Genomic DNA, 17,991 nt, shown 5'->3' on the forward strand with positions numbered 1-17,991 from the left:
GAACGAAGGACGCCGAAAAATCGACGCATACGAACCTTCTCGAGCATCGTCCTTTCCCAAAGCAAAATAATAAATAATAATAATATAATAATAGTTAATAATAAATATATAATATATGTTAATTTATTATATATTATTATTATATGTCAGTAATAAATATATAATATATAAATATATAATAATAGATAATATAATAATATAATAATATTATTATATATCGTTGTCCAATTAGTTGGACAATTCCAATTGACGAGAGATCGTGTTCACAGGTTGAGCAACGCGACGCAGCCGGCGATGCTGGTCTCGCCCAGCCTGGCGACAGTGATGATCCTCGACGACGACCACAGCGGTGTGTTCGGGTTCCCCGAGAGGGACGTGGAGTTGGTGGAAAGCGTGGGACAGTTTTCTCTGCGAGTAGTGAGGTACAGCGGCGCCAGGGGACGGGTGGTCGTCCCGTATCGCACCGTCGAAGGAACAGCGAAGCCCGGCAAACAGTATCTGCACACGGACGGTTCGCTCACCTTCGAGGACAACCAGACCGAGTAAGTCGGAGCAGCCCTCCCTAAAAAAAAAGAAAAAAGTAACCACGAATAATCCGAGTCGAACGGAGCTCGAGTTTCTCTAGGAAAGGCGCGGATCCGCGGGCGAAAAACGAGATCGCGGATTTCTGAAAGTTCAGGCGAGGAGGGAAGTTTTCGCGCAACGAAGACCGCGGCCGACCGGGATTTATCGGCGACCTTAATTGGTTTCTTAGCTGCTAACGCCGCTTCCTAAAGAGCTTTGGATTAGGTAATTCGGTTCGCCGATCGCCGCCGATGCCTGTCCGCTCGCGGAGCGAGCATACGCTCGTACGCGAAAGTATTCGAACGCTTACGTTTCTAATATTCGATCGATAAAATATACAGGATGTCCCAAAAATGTCTCGCGATCCGAAAGTGGCGGGTTCCTCGGGTCGTTCGAAGCAACTTTTTCCTTTAGAAAAATTTTCTCCGAAGCACCGTTAACGAGTTATCAACGAAAAAGCAGTGACCAACGAGAGGCGAGCTCGGCTGGCGCGAGACGACCGAGCCAATGAGCGGAACCAGGTTTCGCGCGCTGGTTGGCTGGGCCGCCTCGCGTCGGCCGTACTCGATTCTTATTGGTCACTGTTTTTCGTTGATAACTCGTTAACGGTGCCTCGGAAAACATTTTTGTAAAGGAAGAAGTTGCTTCGAATGATCCGAGGAACCCGCCATTTCCGGATTGCGAGACATTTTTGGGACACCCTGTAGACTGTTGTAAATCGATGCAAAGACAAAAAAGGTTAAAAATGCAACGATTATCACCGTTTTAACGGTATTGCCGAGAAATTGTTGCCGATAATTATGGTTGTTTCACGATGACGAAGATCTTCTACTACAGGGTGTCCCAAAATTATCGTACAAACGAGAAATGGCAAGCGAGAGGGTTTCCTGGGGCGATTCGAAGTAACTTTTTTCCTTCGGCGAAAATGCACTCCGCGGCTTCGTTCGCGAGTTATTAACACTAAACCTATCAAGCAGTAATACTAACTGGCATGTACTGCTTCGCAAAAGTGAGAGGACCGAATTTATTTAGAATTTGTAAAGTTTTGATTATAAAACTTGCTCGAATAATATAACTTATTCGAGCGTTCTCCACGAAAGAGTCTCGGAACTTTGCAGAATTGCAAAATAAGAAAGCGGTCGCTTTGACCGCGATAGGCTTTAGTGTTAACGAAAAACACCGACCAACGAGCGATTCGATTTGCACTTTGCAATTCGAACTATCGCGAGTCTTCGCGAGAGACACGTCGAGCCCTCCCGCGCGAATTTATACCCGAATCGAATCGAAACTCTCTCTTTCTCGCGTTCGAGTATCGCGAGCGAGTTAAAAATTGCCTTGAAAATTCGGCGGGTTGCCGGCAAAAATGCGGATGGTCGTAAAAAAAGCGGCAATTGGATCCGCTCGGGCCATCGAAACGCTTTTGAAACGCGATTTCGCGTGGCGCGTGCCGCGCGCCGCGCGCCGCGATTTCAACAACGGCCGCAAAGGCGGAACGGCCTCGCATTAAATTTAATTAAAAATTCCTGTATACGCGGGACACGCTCTCGTCGGCCGTCGACGATACCTTTTCCCCGTCGGCGATTTTGTTTGCGTTGCTTTTTCCCGTAAACGGCCCCGTCGTTCCTCCATTTATTTATTACCGCGTGGATCGTAATTTCGTTAACGGTTCTGGTCGACCGGTGAAAAATCTCGATTCACCGGCGGACGGCCGACATTAACCGTTCGAGTGAGTCCCAGAGGGTATTGAAAAAACACCGTCGAAGAATCCCAAACAGCGCAACCGCGCTTTCTACGAACGAGCACGAAAAGACCCGAGCAGCGCGACTGCGCTTGTTTTATTTTACGTCGAGAAACGCCGAGCGGCGCGATAATAATGAATGAAAAATTTGTATTTTGTAACGTATTATCGCATTGTTATAGTATTATTCTACCTATTGTAGAATGTACTATTTACGTTAAAAGGAGCTGCGCGATGTGCTCGCTTCGGTAAATCTGAGGCGCGCTTCGACAATCGGTAACGCGCCGTCGGTTGTCCACAATGTTCGAAATGTACTGGGTTTTCTCGACGTAAAATCTCAACGACGCGATCGCTCTGCTCGGGACTCGAACGGTTGAAAAGCCGGAGAATCGCGCTTCGTCGCGAAACCATTTCAGTTTTCCGGAGGTTACTTCCCAGCTGATTTCGAGTCGCGCCACAGTGGTGGCAGATTTCTAATCTGGCTTAGGTAGCTGAAATTAAAGCCGAAAGTGTCCGCTTTAAGATGGAATTGGCCGGATTTAAATAAGAACACCAAAGCCGTAGGAAAAATCAGGATAAAGTAATTTCTCCCTAATTCGCGCTCGGATCGTGCACGGAAATGGTCGAGTAACGAAGCGCGAAGAACGATCTTGCGGTGGCATCTCGACGGGGCTGTCACCCACGTGTTACGAACCACGCGTTAAATGAATTTAACGAAACGTCCATCGGACAAATCGTAAAGCACCGATCGTTGAATAGGAAAAAAAAGAAAAATCCGGATGCGAATTAGGGAGAAATTACTGTTCGCCGATGGCCGACTCGGCGAAAGTTGGTTGGTTGTTTCTCGAATTTGTAGAGTTTCGATTCAACGAATCGATTGTAATCGAAGAAAACGTTTCGTTCTGTCGGCAAGCATCCGAAGGCGTTCGCGACTTCCAGAAATACACTTACGGCTCGAATCGGCTTGGAGAACGCAGCGTCGTTGCCGATAGATTCTTCGCGGATTCTCACACCTCGTTTCGCACCGGAACCTTCGAACGACTCAGCACCTTCTGTCCTGCGGCCGCCCCGACGGGGACTCTTTATAGAGTAGCGATAATTCCAAGGAAATTTAACGCCGGTATGTTCCAGGGCCGTGAACGCTGTTCCAAGGAGCCTCGACGAAGGCTCCTCGACGAAGGGAACCTCGGCGAAAGCGTTATTATATTCGACGGTTGTTTTATTATACAGAGTGTCCCAAACATATCTCGCAATCCGGAAATGGCGAGTTGCTCGGATCATTTGAAGCAACTTTTTCCTTTACAACAGCGACCAATAAGAATCGAGTACGGCTGACGCGAGGCGGCCCGGCCGACCAGCGCGCGAAGCCCGGTTCCGCTCATTGGCTCGGTCGCCTCGCGCCAGTCGAGCTCGCCTCTCATTGGTCACTGTTTTTCGTTGATAACTCGTTAACGGTGCCTCGGAGAACATTTTTGTAGAGGAAAAAGTTGTTTCGAATGACCCGAGGAACCCGCCACTTTCGGATTGCGAAAATGATTACGTTAAAGAACGCTGCAGTGCCCCGAACGAAACAAACAAAATATCTAGGACGCTTGCATCTGGACGCAAGAATTGCGTGGTTATGAAATGGTTAGAAAAGAATTTCGTGTGTCGATTAAACACATTGTTTTTCGATGGGGAAAAATACCGTTGAAGCTAAACGGTGGCTTAATAAGCGTCAAGCGTTGTCGCGCTGCTTGGGACTCAAACGGTTAATTGTTCGATCGATGATAGCAATGGCTCGGCGAAGGCAACCGGCAACTGGCTAGCGGCTGCCGCGGACGGTTGGTTCGGCTTTCGCTTTCGATTCCTGCCGCACTTTCATCGCGCGATTTTACGGTTCGTCTCCTCTCTCGTCTCGCGTTCTACAGCCCAACACCGGAATTCTGCATTATTTTTCATCCGTTTTATTCCCGTTGGCCGATTCGCAGTCCCCCCGTCGGCGAGCATCACCCTTGGGTCTATTCGCGGACGGTCTTTTTTTCTCCGTTGCGGCCGCGATCGATCGGTTTCGCGTTCTACATCGTGAATCGCGAGGTCCGATTTCGTTTCTACCGAGATCGATCGGAAGGTCGGACTGAAAAGGGAAAGCGAGAGCCTCGAGAAGCACGCTCTCCCTTCGAAAACGGTGCACGCGCCGCCGCATCGGTGAACAATGAACCTATTTCCATCGAAAATACTCCCGTACGTGCTCGCGGTTTTATTCCAGCGACAGCATCCGTGCCTTCCGGATCAGCGATTTCGTTTTCTCGTCGCCGACAACTCGAACAGCAGGCAAACGCGGTCGATCGAATGTATAGAACGATATCGCGTTCGAAATAATTACTCCTATTCATTTAAACAGGGCTCGAAGGAGACGACGGGATTCCTGAGGTCGTTCGAAGCAACTTTCTCCTTTACAAAAATGTTCTCCGAGCTATCGTTCGCGAGTTATTCGCGAAGAAACACTGACCAATCGGAGGCGAGCTCGAGTAGACGCGCGGCGGCCGAGCGAGCGAGCGCGCGAAGCCCGGTCCCGCTCATTGGCTCGGCCGCCACGCGCCTGCCGAGCTCGCCTCTCGTTGGTCACTGCTTTCTCGTTGATAACTCGTTAACGGTGCCTCGGAGAACATTTTTGTAAAGGAAGAAGTTGCTTCGAATCGTCTCAGGAACCCGCCACTTTCGGATTGCGAGACATTTTTGGGACACCCTGTATATAGATTCGTTGCAGTTTCATAAAATTAAGTGTAAAATAAATCGAAGAAACTCTAAGAATTTTCTGTCGGTTTCACAAATTTATTCAATTTTCCTGCGAGTGTCCTGATGCTTTTTAAGCGGAGTGTACGTTTCTGTTTAAACGAATACGATTAAGGGAACGCTCGGGTTTTCGTTTGAAATCTGTTTCCGATTCGTAGACTTCAAGTGGAGAAGGTCGTCGTTGGTCGGACACGGGCCGCCAACGCGATTTCCCGGCGTCGATGAAATTCACGGAGGGAATTCCGGTCGCGTGACGATCCACGATATCCGGGGGGCCCGAATTTCGGGGCTCCGTGGATCCGTGGATCGCGTGATCGGCCGCGATTTCTCGTGATTCCTCGACGAGCGTCGCGTTTCATTAGCCGCGCGCGAGCATCGGGCGTCGAGCGTCGGGCGCCGTTTCACGGTCTAATTACTCGGCTCCGGGGATTGATAAGCATCGATCGCGACGCGATAACGACCGATTGCCCTTTCACGGCCGTCGAAACGGGCCGCATTTAAATTCCATTAACCCTCCTCGGACACCGGACGATTCGAAGGCGCGTCGAACGCGCGACGTCCGGCGCGACTCGATCCGTTCGAACCTTCGTTCGCGATCTGTGTTCCTCGAATTAATTCGAATTAATTTCAGTAGATTCGACAGGTAAAACCTAGACGATTTCATTCATCCAAGGCATAGCTATATCTATGGGATAGATAAACGGGTGTTTGAATAGTCGTCTACAATTCGCCGCCGATTTTCCGTCATTTTTCGTCGAGAAAAAAATTCCCAAATTATGTTTCCCTGAATTATCACTCGAATAGAATTTAACCAATATTTTCGGATTACGTAAAAATTACGGTGGCATAGTCGATGGTAAATGTTCAGTTTGGTCGATGAAGTTGCGTCTGCGGGAATTTCGAAGATCGATGTTGGTCGGTTAATCTGTTCCGCGGGTTTCCAATCGGTCGAAATCGCGAACGGTCGCCGAGGTCCGCGTGTTCCTGTGCTTCCGAAAGGGAAAGGGAAAGGTAAAGGGGGCTAATCTCGATGAGAGAGGTGTGCAATTAGGTGATTCAGAACGGACTGGGCGGGGCCAGTCGCGATCGCGATCGCGACGAGCGATGCTTATCGGAGATAACCGAAGGACGCTCGATTCCTCGCCGCGCCGCGCCGTACCGAGCCCAGACGAGTCGAGTCGAGGCGAGGCGTGGCGAGTCGCGCCGAGTCGCGCCGCACCGAGTCAAGCCGAGCCGAGCCGAGCCGAGCCGCGACGAGTCAAGCCGAGTCGAGTCGAGTCGAGTCGAGTCGAGTCGAGTCGAGCCGAGTCGAGTCAAGCTGAGTCGAGTCGAGGCGAGTCGAGCCGCGCCGAACCGAGCCGAGTCGAGCCGCAAACGTACATTTTCGTCCGGTTTCCTTTCGCCAACGTGTTAAGTAGATTTATCAAGCGTCGTCGCGGTAAGAAAGTAACGCGGAAACCGCTCGATTTTCTAATCCGACGCGTCGAACGCGCGTTAACAAATGTCGGATCGATTTCCGAGTCGTTTCACGTTACCGTATCCTTCGACGAGACTTTCCAGGCGGTCTGGCCCATGGCCGTCTCATTCCACTTACTTAGCGAGAACTCGCGCGGAGCAGCGCCGCGCCCCGTCGCGCCGTTTTTGCCACTTAGAAGGTATTAAACCTCGAGATCCTATCTAGCCGGTGACTACGGAACATCCTCTGGAGTCGCGGAGACTTGCCAGAGATCTCGTCAACTGGAAAATTAAAAACATATTCCATGCACGAATGTAGCGTGAAACGGTCTGCTCCAGCGAAAACACCTGGAGAAGCGTTCTCCATTAAAAGTCGCAGCATGTTGCATCGCCAGCGTTGCACGAATTCAAGCTTCGAAAATATTTCGGACGAGAGAACGTCCAACGTAATTTTCCATATTTTTTTTAAATATATCACCGATGGTATCAGGATGCTACACCTTTAATTTAAACTTTTTTATCTGTGCTTTATTTAGCCTTCTAATCAATCGCAATGACGCACGGTGTAACTAGGAATGCGCGAAAGTCAAAAAACTGAGATCCAAAATTCATAGCTCGTTGTATCTTAAAATACTAAGCAAGTACTAACTGTTTATTTAATATAAAAAAAAATTAAGATCGGTATTGGTAAAATTATAATAAAATTATAATAAAAGTCTCCTTCAACAAAATATTAGCGTTCTCAGGTCGAGAAATGAATTATAATTCAGAAGTTAAATTATTATTATTTATAAATTATTGAAATAAATTATTATTATTTATTAATTTCGACCCGAACGCTCGTATTACAAGTTACGCTGTGCGACGGGGGTAGTTAAAATTCGTTCGCGGGGCTGTTCTCCGCAAGAAAACAATTAGCCAGCCTTTTAGCGAGCGATCGAGCAGTCGCACGAAATTACGTTTGCAACGTTCTCGCGGAGCCGAGTTGCTCACGCTCGTCGGCGCCGCGATCTAAGGAAAACGCGATGGAATCGAGGCCAGTAGGCAACGATAATGGTGTTCGCGTTCGCGGGACCAGCCGCACGTGCGATCTTACCTTTACGACCCCATTAGCCGAGCTTCCCTCGCCGCCTTCGATCAGCTCTCGAGGTTCTTTCGGTTTCCAGCAGCCGTCGGGCCAAATCGGCGAGCACAGCCGCGAAGCGAGTCGAGTCGAGTCGAAGCTAGTTGAGGCGAGGCGAGTCGAGTCAAGGCGAGTCAAGGCGAGTCAAGGCGATTCGAGTCGAGTCGAGTCGAGTAGCTGGTCAACTTTCCAGTTCCGATATCGCCGAATCAATTGCAACGTGCCAGTCTCGGTAAACGAGATCGTACAGGAGCGATCCGCTCTCGGAACAAGTTCGGGCCAGCTGTAACTCTGGTTAACGACGGATCCAGATCCATCGAAGTCAACGGAGAAGGGATGGATCTGGCCTCGACTCGGCAAGGCGAAACCCGGAAGCTACTTGGCCATCTAAAGACTCGAGGTAGAAACGGATAGTCAGTCGTTAATCTCGATGTCACGGGCCACCAGTGTACAGTTTGCTCGAACCGGCAACAAGAGCCAGGCGCAAATATACAATCTGCGTCTACGAAGACCGGCGAACTACCGCGTTTGCCGGAACTTCCGAAGAAGCCTCTGGGAAACCTGTCCCTCAAAGGAACGAGTCGCTACGGACGCGACCGCGGCCTCCGGTCGACGCGACGCGACGCGTTGGCTTCGCGCAATTCTCGCAATTTGTAGCGATTTATGGCCCCGATTTCCCGGTAACAATGTTGCGGTGCGGTGGATCGAGATCTAGGAAGAGAGATCGGGAGAGAGTTGATCATCGAAGTTACAAAGATTTCGCGTAGCTTTGCCGAGTCGCCGACAAAGCGTCGCGCACGCGTTGCCGACGAATATTTTCTCGGTCTGCGCGAAATCTAAACCCTTTCGACGCTCTTACCGGGCAGTTTCTTCTTCGGTAATGTCTATAATGTAATTTCACCGATCCTGGGTTTATAGTAGCAGAGTCTCCGTGCTGGACGAAGAACTTTCCGCAGAGTTACAAAAACGATCGCGGAGAAACGACGCGCGTCTTTTTAATCTTTGACATTAATTTACAGGTATTCGCGACGAGAAACGATTAATAAATCGCACGCCGCTGTATTCGGGAAACTCTCCTCTATCTTGCAAGACCAGCTAGAACTTCCTAACTTGTTTACTTTTCGCGAAATATCTAATTTTTCTGACGAGAATTCTGGATTTCTTGAAAGCTCGTGTCTCTCGAAAACTGACGCGGCGATTCGGATGCTTGTTCGGGGAGCCGGGGCTCTATAAGGATTACGCAACGGTTATTCGAAGGTGCAACAAAACGTTTCAATTTGTCGGACAGCGTAATCTTCGAGCCGTCTGCCCCGTCTTGCAACTCGCCGGAAGGCTGGCCTCGCGTCATTTCGCTTCTGCTTCGCCCGGACTGGCTTCGAACTCTCCGCTTCCGGCTCGCGGCTCTCGACTCTCTCTCGATCCGATATCGATCGACCAGCTATAGTTGGTCGGCGGCGGCACGACGGACTGACTCTGTTTCTCCGCGGATGGGCAGGCCGAACCGGCTCGGGCCTGCTAATCGTCGCGACGTGGCTTCAAGTCTAAGGTCACAGCTATTTCAGGAGCGCCGCGTCGACGCGCGCCCGAGACGATCGAACGAATAACAGATTTCACGATTTTCCACAAGTTTCTCCCGAGATGGTTACGGCGGCGATCAGCGAGCCCACAGTGCCACAGCACCGAGTTCGCGTCATTTCGAAACGTTTTTGGGCAAAGAACTTTGCTCCGAAGCCGCTTTTTGACCTCTTCGAGGCCGCTTCAGAGCCGCTTCAGAGCCGCTTCCGAGCCGTTTCAGAGCCGATCTTCTTGCGAGAGATCTGCGATATCGTTTCGATGTTTGTCCCTTTGAGTAATTTCGCTTTGAAGTTGCTTCGCAGACGCTTCGGAGCAGCTTTAAAGCCGTTCCAGAATCGTTTTAAAGCCGCTTTAAGGCCGCTTCGAGGCCGTTTCGAGGCCGCTTCGCAGCCGAACTTCTTGCGAAAGAATTGCGATATCGTTTCGATGTCTGTCCCCTCGAGTAACATCGCTTTGAAGTCGCTTCGGAGCTGCTACGAGCAGCTTTAAAAATCATTCCAGAATCGTTTTAAAGCGGATTTACAGCCGTTTCTTAAACATCAAACGTCATTCGCAAACGTCTCCCTTGAAAACCGCGAATTCGCCGAGAAAATTGCCATTTCTTTCTCGCCGCAGCAAAGAATTCCCAAGATCCGCAACAACGGCACTCGTTGCGCGTGAAAGAAAGCAATCTGTTCTCTTAAAAAGAATCAGAGACCCTGTGCCTGGAAGCGAAAGATGCGCGACGAAAGCGATCCGAATCCTAAACAGCGGCAATTACAGGGACGGAAGCGAGCGTGTGTTCGGCTGTTTTCGAGTTTACACAGAGGGACACAGCCCCGGCGAGATGGAAGGGTGTTCGGTGTTTAGCACTCGAGAAAGTAAACGGGGTTGCTCGACGAGGAGAGGAGAGAGAACGGCGCGGCCGGCGCGACGGCGGCCGAGGGGCGAGGGGCGAACTGCGGATCGCAGGAGTGTAACAATGCATTCCGCGGGCTTCCCGCCCCCCTATTGGCCCATTTACCGGCTCGTGCGTTTTTTTGTCGTTCGCTCGAGACGATTCTCGGTAGCCTCCGCGCCGGCCTTTACAGCCGTTACACCCGCTACACACCCGTTACAGCTGTTACACCAGCCGGCGAATTGCGCGTTTCGAGATCGCGATTTAAACCGGGCGAACGTGATTCGTCTCTCGAATCGATCCGGAGACCCGTTCGAAGTACACGCATGGTATTTCCGTAGAATTTCGTTGCAATTTTCTGTCTTAAAAAAGGTGAATTCACGCTCCAACGAGATACGATTTACGGAACAAATGACGGATGTCTCTCCGTAGCGGAGAGACTTACTGCACGTGGAACGATCGAATGGGAACCAATAAATAATAGACGAACCAATAAAACGAACCGACAAAAATTGTTCCAAGAAACGATTAAAATCGCGGCGGACGTATCGCCGAAAAGAGACACTGTAATTCTCTTTTGTAAAATTGACGTTACATTTATACGCGCCGTTAAAAGTATACGTTACAGTTTCGATTAAATCGAGTTCGAAAGAAATTGAAAAAAATTGATAAAAGAATGTCCCGTTAATTTCTCAAATTCATCGAATTTTCTACGAGTGTCGTGACACTTTTGGAGGGAGGTGAACGTTCGGTGTTTCGGTAGCAGTTCGGTAACCGTATCTTTTCATTGGATCGCGAACGGAAGATTAACCCTTTGCACTCCGCTGTCCCCTCTCGTGGGACATCGTAATTCTAGCATATCACTCGGATGTCCCCTCTCGTGGGACATTCAAGTTTGTTAGCGATTACGGGGAATTGAGTTATTTCAGCGCAACTTTTTTCAGACACGCATGTTTCCCTGAAGTTTTCTCTTGAAATGGCGCAAGAAATCAAATGAAAATATAGTAAAATTACTAAGATATATACAAGAAATGTCGGCGGGTTTCGACGAGAACGCGGGAGGCGTGCTCACGACGGTCCGAGCACTTCGAAGGCGCCACTTGAAAAGAGCGATGAGGCAAGTTCGTAGAAGAAAGATCGGTATGCGAACATAGCACGCACTGTACAGTGAGATTTATAATCGTAAAATCTGGAGGAAAAGATTTTCAAAGCTGAACTCGGTCTGGGTCGAAGCGTCGAGCGGTATAGACAGATCTAACGAGTGAGAAAATCGGGAAAGTGATTCTTCTCTTGGTAAATAAATTGTTTGGTAAAAGATTTTTTGGTAAATATCATCTTGCGAGCTGGTAATAACAATTACAAATTTTCAACCTATGTATTTATTCGTATTTTTTATTAGAACAATGGTAAAACGTTGAAACACGAACGAGTCTCATGACACAAGTAGCAGCGAAGATGAGCTCCGGATAGACGTTTATACAGATATGTTAGAAAGATCAACTGTAGAAGGTTTTCTTCTACAGTTAGTCTATCGTTTCGATAGCAGCGTCAGTGATATCGTCCAAGCAACAAGGCGACGAGAGAAGGAGTTCGCATAGATAGTGATTACCACGACAAAAGAAAATTATAAAACAAAGAATAAGAAAATTATAAAAAATAAATTATTGATTTTTTTGCAAATTTCTCGATTTCAGCCAAATTCATACAAGTCCAATATCATTATAATATGTTAGTTAGTTCGAAAACCATACCAAATAATACGAGGGTCTGTAAATGCCCGTTTCTGCCGAAAAGTGGCGCCGAGTAGCTGGTAGCCAACCTCCAGAATGCTTCGGAGTGCTAAGGGTTAAGCTTGTAAAGGAAAATGGACAATCCGAGAAGAGGAGATACGATTATTTCAGTCTTGCGCCTCGTTTTTATAATCTTCGACGAATCGGCTATCTTTCTTTACGAACCGAAGGAAAATTGGGGAGCATTTACCGAATCGCTCCTTTACGGTGTCTCTCGAAGGGAAGAAGAACGACTTCGCCTGTGGAATCCGAGGAACTTCCCCGCGATTCTGAAGCGATAGAGCAATACGAACGAAAAGAGTTAAATCGACGCGACGTTCTTCCGTCGGAGCGGCGAACAATAATTGCGAACGCTAAGCCGGGGTAGCGAGGGCTGCACTCTCTTTCGAGACTCGGCAAGAACCAACCGCGGCTGCCGCCGCGGGACAGAAAAGCTCGCTCTCGATAATATTTGGACAACGGTTCCCAAGAATCGAAGGAATCCTCGACTTCTTCCAGGCTTTCATCGCGGCGGGCCGGTCGACCCCGTTGAAACTCCCAACGAAAAGCAAACGGTTTTTATCGAACGCCGCGGTTCTTTTCCACACCGAAACGCTGCGTCCTCTCTCCCTCTCTCTCTCTCTCTTTCTCTCGCAGTTGTTCCTGTTTACCCTTTCAGCAGCGTTTCGTTCCGTTTCGCTTCGTTTCGCTTCGCGTCGGCGATTTACGAGCCAGCCATTCGAACGAGACCGAGACGCTCTCGTCTTCTTCGTCGACGATTCCGAGACATTAAATCCGACGAATCGGACATTGTTTATTCCAGCGGCGGCGGCGGTTATCCGGTTTCGTTTCGCGGCCATCTCCGGATCAATGGCCGCACGCGGCGCGCTCTATTCTACCCGGTGAAATTAACAGGAAACGCGACAAAGACCCGTCGTCCCGCGGCCGGAGTTTATGGCAACGAGACCTCGCCCGCTCCTCCGTTAGGCTCTTCTCTGCCTACGGGACACCGAGAATCGAGGCTCTCGAGGCTCGAGAGACTCTCGCGAACCCGTTCGTCGCCCGGAAATCGAAATATTTCGCGAGCACGTTTTTCTTGCAGTCGAGCAGCCGACGGTGCATCCGACGGTGCATCCGACACCGCGCGATCGCGTTTCAAACGCGCGGGCGCGCGCATCCCCCGACGCAATCTATCGCAACTCTGACCGCGATCGCATCGCGCGTCGAACGAACGAACGGATGCTCGTCGATAACGGACATCCGACAAATTTAATTCTACTGCGATTTTCTGCTCTTATTCGGCCGACTGCAGCGATTAAAATATATCTGCGGTTATGTCGAGGTTGCGTCGAGACTCCGTCGGAAATCGTTGCATCGCGTTTGAAGATACTTTTTAACGTCGTCGAATTGTATAAATATACTATGTAAGTATATAGTATGTATAACTATATAACACTATGTAACTATATACTATATAACTATATAGTATTTACAACTATGTACTATATAACTATATAGTATGTATAACTATATACTATATAACTATATAGTATGTATAACTATATACTATATAACTATGTAGTATATATAACTGTATACTATATTACTACATACCATATAACTATATAGTATGTATAACCATATACTATATAACTATATACCATGTAACTATATGCTATATAACTATATAGTATGTATAACTATATAACACTATGTAACTATATACTATATAACTATATAGTATATATAACTGTATAGTATGTATAACTATATAGTATATGTATAACTGTATATAGTACAATAGTATTAGTATAGATATAATAGTAGTAGTACATAGTATATAATAATTATATAACATCGTATTTAAAAAACTGCGCGAAGCGTGACTGTAGCCCGACCACGATCGCCGATGCGAAAAGTTACGATCGAGCGTGGATATTTCGTCGTCGCGACGGCTCGACGTCGTCCACGTGAAATGAGATCGGTCCGCCAATATTATTATTCCATGGAAAATGCTGTTACACAGTTGTCGCAGTTCGAGCTTTTCGACTCGTTAGGACGCTTCCGAACGATAACGCGGATCCGTGCGGAAAGTTGAAAATTTCGACGAAACGGGTAGCGGGCGAAACTCTCGGTGTTGCGAGACGGAAGATTCTGCTGAAAATATGTCGGGGGAACAGGATGGGAAATAATTAACGACTCCGAGACGAAATTCGTCGCCGAACGAATTTCAATGGCCCGACGAAACTCGACCGAGTCGTGCCGGCTAACAATATCCAAAACCATGATCCCGGTCAATACCGGGCCGGAATGGAATCCGAACAGGTTAATTAATCGGAGAATATTCCAGGATATTCGGATCTCGCGGCGAGTTTCCTGGCCGGCTCGCCTTGGATATTAACGAGCTCTTTCCAATCCCTTCTCTCTCTCTCTCTCTCTCTCTCTCGCTCGCTCTCGCGCTCTCTCGCTCTCTCTCTCTCGCACTCTCTCTCGCGCTCTCTCTTGTGCTCTCTCTCTTGTTCTCTCTCTCTCTCTTGTTCTCTCTCTCTCTCTCTCTCTTATTCTCTCTCTCTCTCTTGTTCTCGCGCTCTCTCCCCCTCTCTCTCTCTCTCTCTCTCTCTCTCTCCGGCTATTCGGATCTGTCCCTTTCCCAGGACAGTTAGGAGACGCGAACTGCAAATCAAATTGCTCCAGTTCCGAAAGGATCCACTTCCCGATTCTGAATTTGTCAGGGAATCGACCGACGCGACGGGACAAACGCCGCGAATTATTCAGGAGATTCGCTTTTCCCGGGCCGCGACGACGAGCACGTTTTCCGAAATATTTCAAACAGCGTGCGCGCGCGCGCGCGTGTATCTTCCGGCCGCGACTCTCGCTTCCGCGGGGGCGGTAACCCGAGACCTTGTACCGCTTCTCAAGGCGATTACCCGCAAATTGCATTGTTCCAATGTTGTTAACATTTCGTCTAGCCCAGCACTCCTCGGGCAATTTATGTAACTCCGGTTCCAGTTTCGGTTCCGCGTTATCGTTTATCCGTCTCGGATTAACCCTGTCGGTTTAACGGAAAAAACACGCATTGTACACCTCGACGACGACTTTCGGAACGTTCGCGTCGCTCGAATATAACCGTGACTCCTAAGAAACTGAAATATCGCGCTGCTATTTATGGACAACGAAAAGAAACGGACTTTGCGTTAAATATATAATAACAAAAAAAAAACATAAATATCGAATAATAAAGAATACATAAAGATCGAATAAAATTCGAGAAGATGACAATTTTTTTTAAATCGATACGCTAGAACGATGCTGAACACTATCGACTATAACCTCGAACTTTTCCCACATTTTCTCCATTAATATACAGGGCTTTTATAATTATCCATCGCTTTGTATAATAAAGTAGGCCTTTCCGCATTTCGGGAATCGATAGCTTCGCGAAATTATTCATTCGTCTGATAAGCCGATCGGAAGGTTGGCAACGGAGAAATCATACGGCGTGTGTGCTGCACCGCGAGCTATACCATCGGCTATAGCGCGAGCACGTCGGTAACCAAGACCGCAAAGTTCCGCGGCCGGAAGCATGCGAAAAAGCGAAATCGCCGCTCCGTGGGTTTCGGGCGTAACCGCGCGCGAAATACGCGAGGCGAGGCAAGGCGAGACGCATCCGAGCGGGAAACTAGGGTCCGCGCGCGTCACGATCCTGTATTATGCAGGACCGTGTGCACTTCCGGAGCTCTAAAGCCCCCCGGCATCGTGACGGACAAGCCGCAGCCGAGCAGAAACGCTCCGCGCCGCGCCGCTCGTTTTCCAGCTGCTGGAATAGACGCTGTGGCGCTCGAAGGGCTGCGACCGGCGCGCGGCGGCTCGGCTCGGCGAGGTTCGGCGCCGCTCGGCGCGCCTCGGCGCGACGAGGCTCGACTCGGCTCTCGGCGCTACGAGACGGAGGAAGAGCGAAGAGTGGGGGGCGGCGTCTTGGAACATGCCGGTCACGCCGGGCTGCGGAATCCTGTCGCGGAGATGACGCGGTCTCCCGCTGTCGGGCACCATCTCTCCGCTTTTATTAAACGGAACACGCCGTCAGACGGAGCTGTCTTTAGGAGCAAGATGTTTTACGCTCGTAGAATTTCATCCGCCAGAGCGCCGCTCTAACTTTCTGCCGCTTCCCATCGAGAAGCCGAGACAACTTTCCTGTTCCATTAAGAATTTCTGCCTCTTCTGTCATGTTTCGGTGACGACGATTCGCTTTTTCTCTCGCAATCGGTGATCGCGTAAGAGGAAAGTCGCGCGCAGCTAGCAGCAAGTAGATCGGCAAGTTATGGTCGGACATCGAATACCGGTGCTCTGGCAACTCATCCTTCGCTCCGCTGTCCCCGGCTCGCCGCGACAGCGACCTAACCTCGACGGTTGTCGTTGTTGTTCAATATTTACATCACGGATCACGGCCGCTAACTAATAAAGCAAACATTGACGAGAGAGAGAGAGAGAGAGAGAGAGAGAGAGAGAGAGAGAGAGACATGTGAACGGGGCGGGAACGTGTTACGCGTTCGGATATCGGGGAACGATTTGAGGGAGCTCGCGGCGGCGGCGCGACGGTGTCACGTGATTCATGAAGATTAACGCGCTCGCATTGTCTGCGCCCGGTTTTAATCGGCGCGACGACACGCGTTCTGTCCCGGGACATCTTGCGCTCGCGCGAGTTTCCCCAAAATATCGCCACTTATTTATCGTTTTTTTTAATCGCCGATTCCGATATTCCCAAGGCTGCAACGTATTGTACAGGGCGTCTCAAAATTATTGTATTTTCGGGAACCGAGGGGTTCCCGAGGCCATTTGAAGTAACTTTCTCCTCAGCGAAATTGCAATCCGCGGCTTCGTTCAGGAGTTATTAAAGAAAAACGGCGACCAATGAGAGGCGAGCGCTCGACTCGCGCGAGATGGCCGCGTCAGTGAGCGCCGCTGGGCCGCCTCGCGCCAGCCGGACTCGCTCCTCATTGGTCGCTGCTTTTTCGCGAATAACTCGTGAACGACGCCTCGGAGGAAATTTTTGTAAAGGAGAAAGTTGCTTCGAATCACCTCAGGAATCCCTAATTTAACTCGGAAGTGCCATAATCGGGAAACGCTCTGTAGAACGCTTTATAGCCTTCGCAATTTAAATAAAAATGAAGTTAAATTTGAAGTTGAGTCCTCGGAGTAAACCATTGACAATGAATTAGCTCGCGAACGCGTTTCGGAATAATTGTTCCGCAGCTGGAGGCCGCGTCGACGCGGACCGACGAGGAAAAGGACACGAGTGAGGGCCCGTTAGGGCAATTTTTCGGACCCGTTAGGCTCGGTTCTACGAGCGGCGTTTCGTACATTCGTGGCGCAGTTTGCCGCGTAACTCGTAACTCGTTCTTTTTCTTCGTTTTCACGGGGATTTTCGGCGCTTCCCGAGCGGACGCGCGCGCCTTCGGCGAACAATCGTGATGCAAACTGCTCGCGGACAGAGGGCAAACCTCGGGGAATCTGTCCGTGGCCGCTCGACGCGGCTGCCGATCGCTTGTACGGATTGATAAATCCATACTGCGAAAGAACGAAACGAACGGTTCTCTGGCAACGAGGACAGATTTTCTAGATGCGACATTTTCGTCAGCGCGCACCGGGCTCCGTCGAAAATCGTCGTGCCCGTCGACGAGGGCATCGTCGACGCGCTCGAGCTGTCGGCTGCTGGTCCGCGAGAATTCTGCGGCTGCAAAGTAAACTGAATTAAAAACGATAAGCGACGCGGCGACCATGATTTCGACGCGGCGCGCAGCGCAACGTGCGATGGGCAAAAGTTTATAAAAATGAGGTCTATAGTTCATGGTTTATTCTATCGTAAAATGCTAAAGATTTTAAGAGAAGAAGATTTTAATACCGTTCACGATTGTTATCGAATTTTCTGGCTCGTTGTATAAAACGATGCTTGAAATTTATTCCAATTTTCGGTGTATATTTTTTACATATCTGACTTTTGTCAAATGTTCATCCGACGAATCTGATTTTTATGAATTATGTTCAGCATCGTAAGACTTTTCAAGCTGCGGAACAAATATTTTACGATATTAACAATTTGTTCCAATTTTGTATGAGA

General features: G+C 49.1%; 1 protein-coding gene and 1 long non-coding RNA gene across 2 annotated transcripts in view; one reads left to right on the forward strand and one right to left on the reverse strand.

The window, feature by feature from the left end:
* The window catches only part of Calx (sodium/calcium exchanger 3), a 182,691-nt gene that overhangs the window by 9,003 nt on the left and 155,697 nt on the right, over positions 1-17,991 (forward strand). Inside the window, exon 2 of the mRNA XM_076527693.1 lies at positions 270-542. Within this exon, the coding sequence (XP_076383808.1) occupies positions 270-542 (273 nt within the window). The remainder of the gene's footprint in view (positions 1-269; positions 543-17,991) is intronic.
* On the reverse strand, positions 422-7,831 carry LOC143261139 (uncharacterized). Its single transcript, XR_013035362.1, has 3 exons — positions 7,629-7,831; positions 6,672-6,814; positions 422-562 (listed from the first exon to the last, which is right to left on the reverse strand). It is a non-coding gene; the product is annotated as an uncharacterized LOC143261139 (long non-coding RNA).

This window comes from Megalopta genalis, unplaced genomic scaffold (assembly GCF_051020955.1).
Source record: "Megalopta genalis isolate 19385.01 unplaced genomic scaffold, iyMegGena1_principal scaffold0037, whole genome shotgun sequence".
Classification (NCBI taxonomy): Eukaryota; Metazoa; Arthropoda; class Insecta; order Hymenoptera; family Halictidae; genus Megalopta; species Megalopta genalis.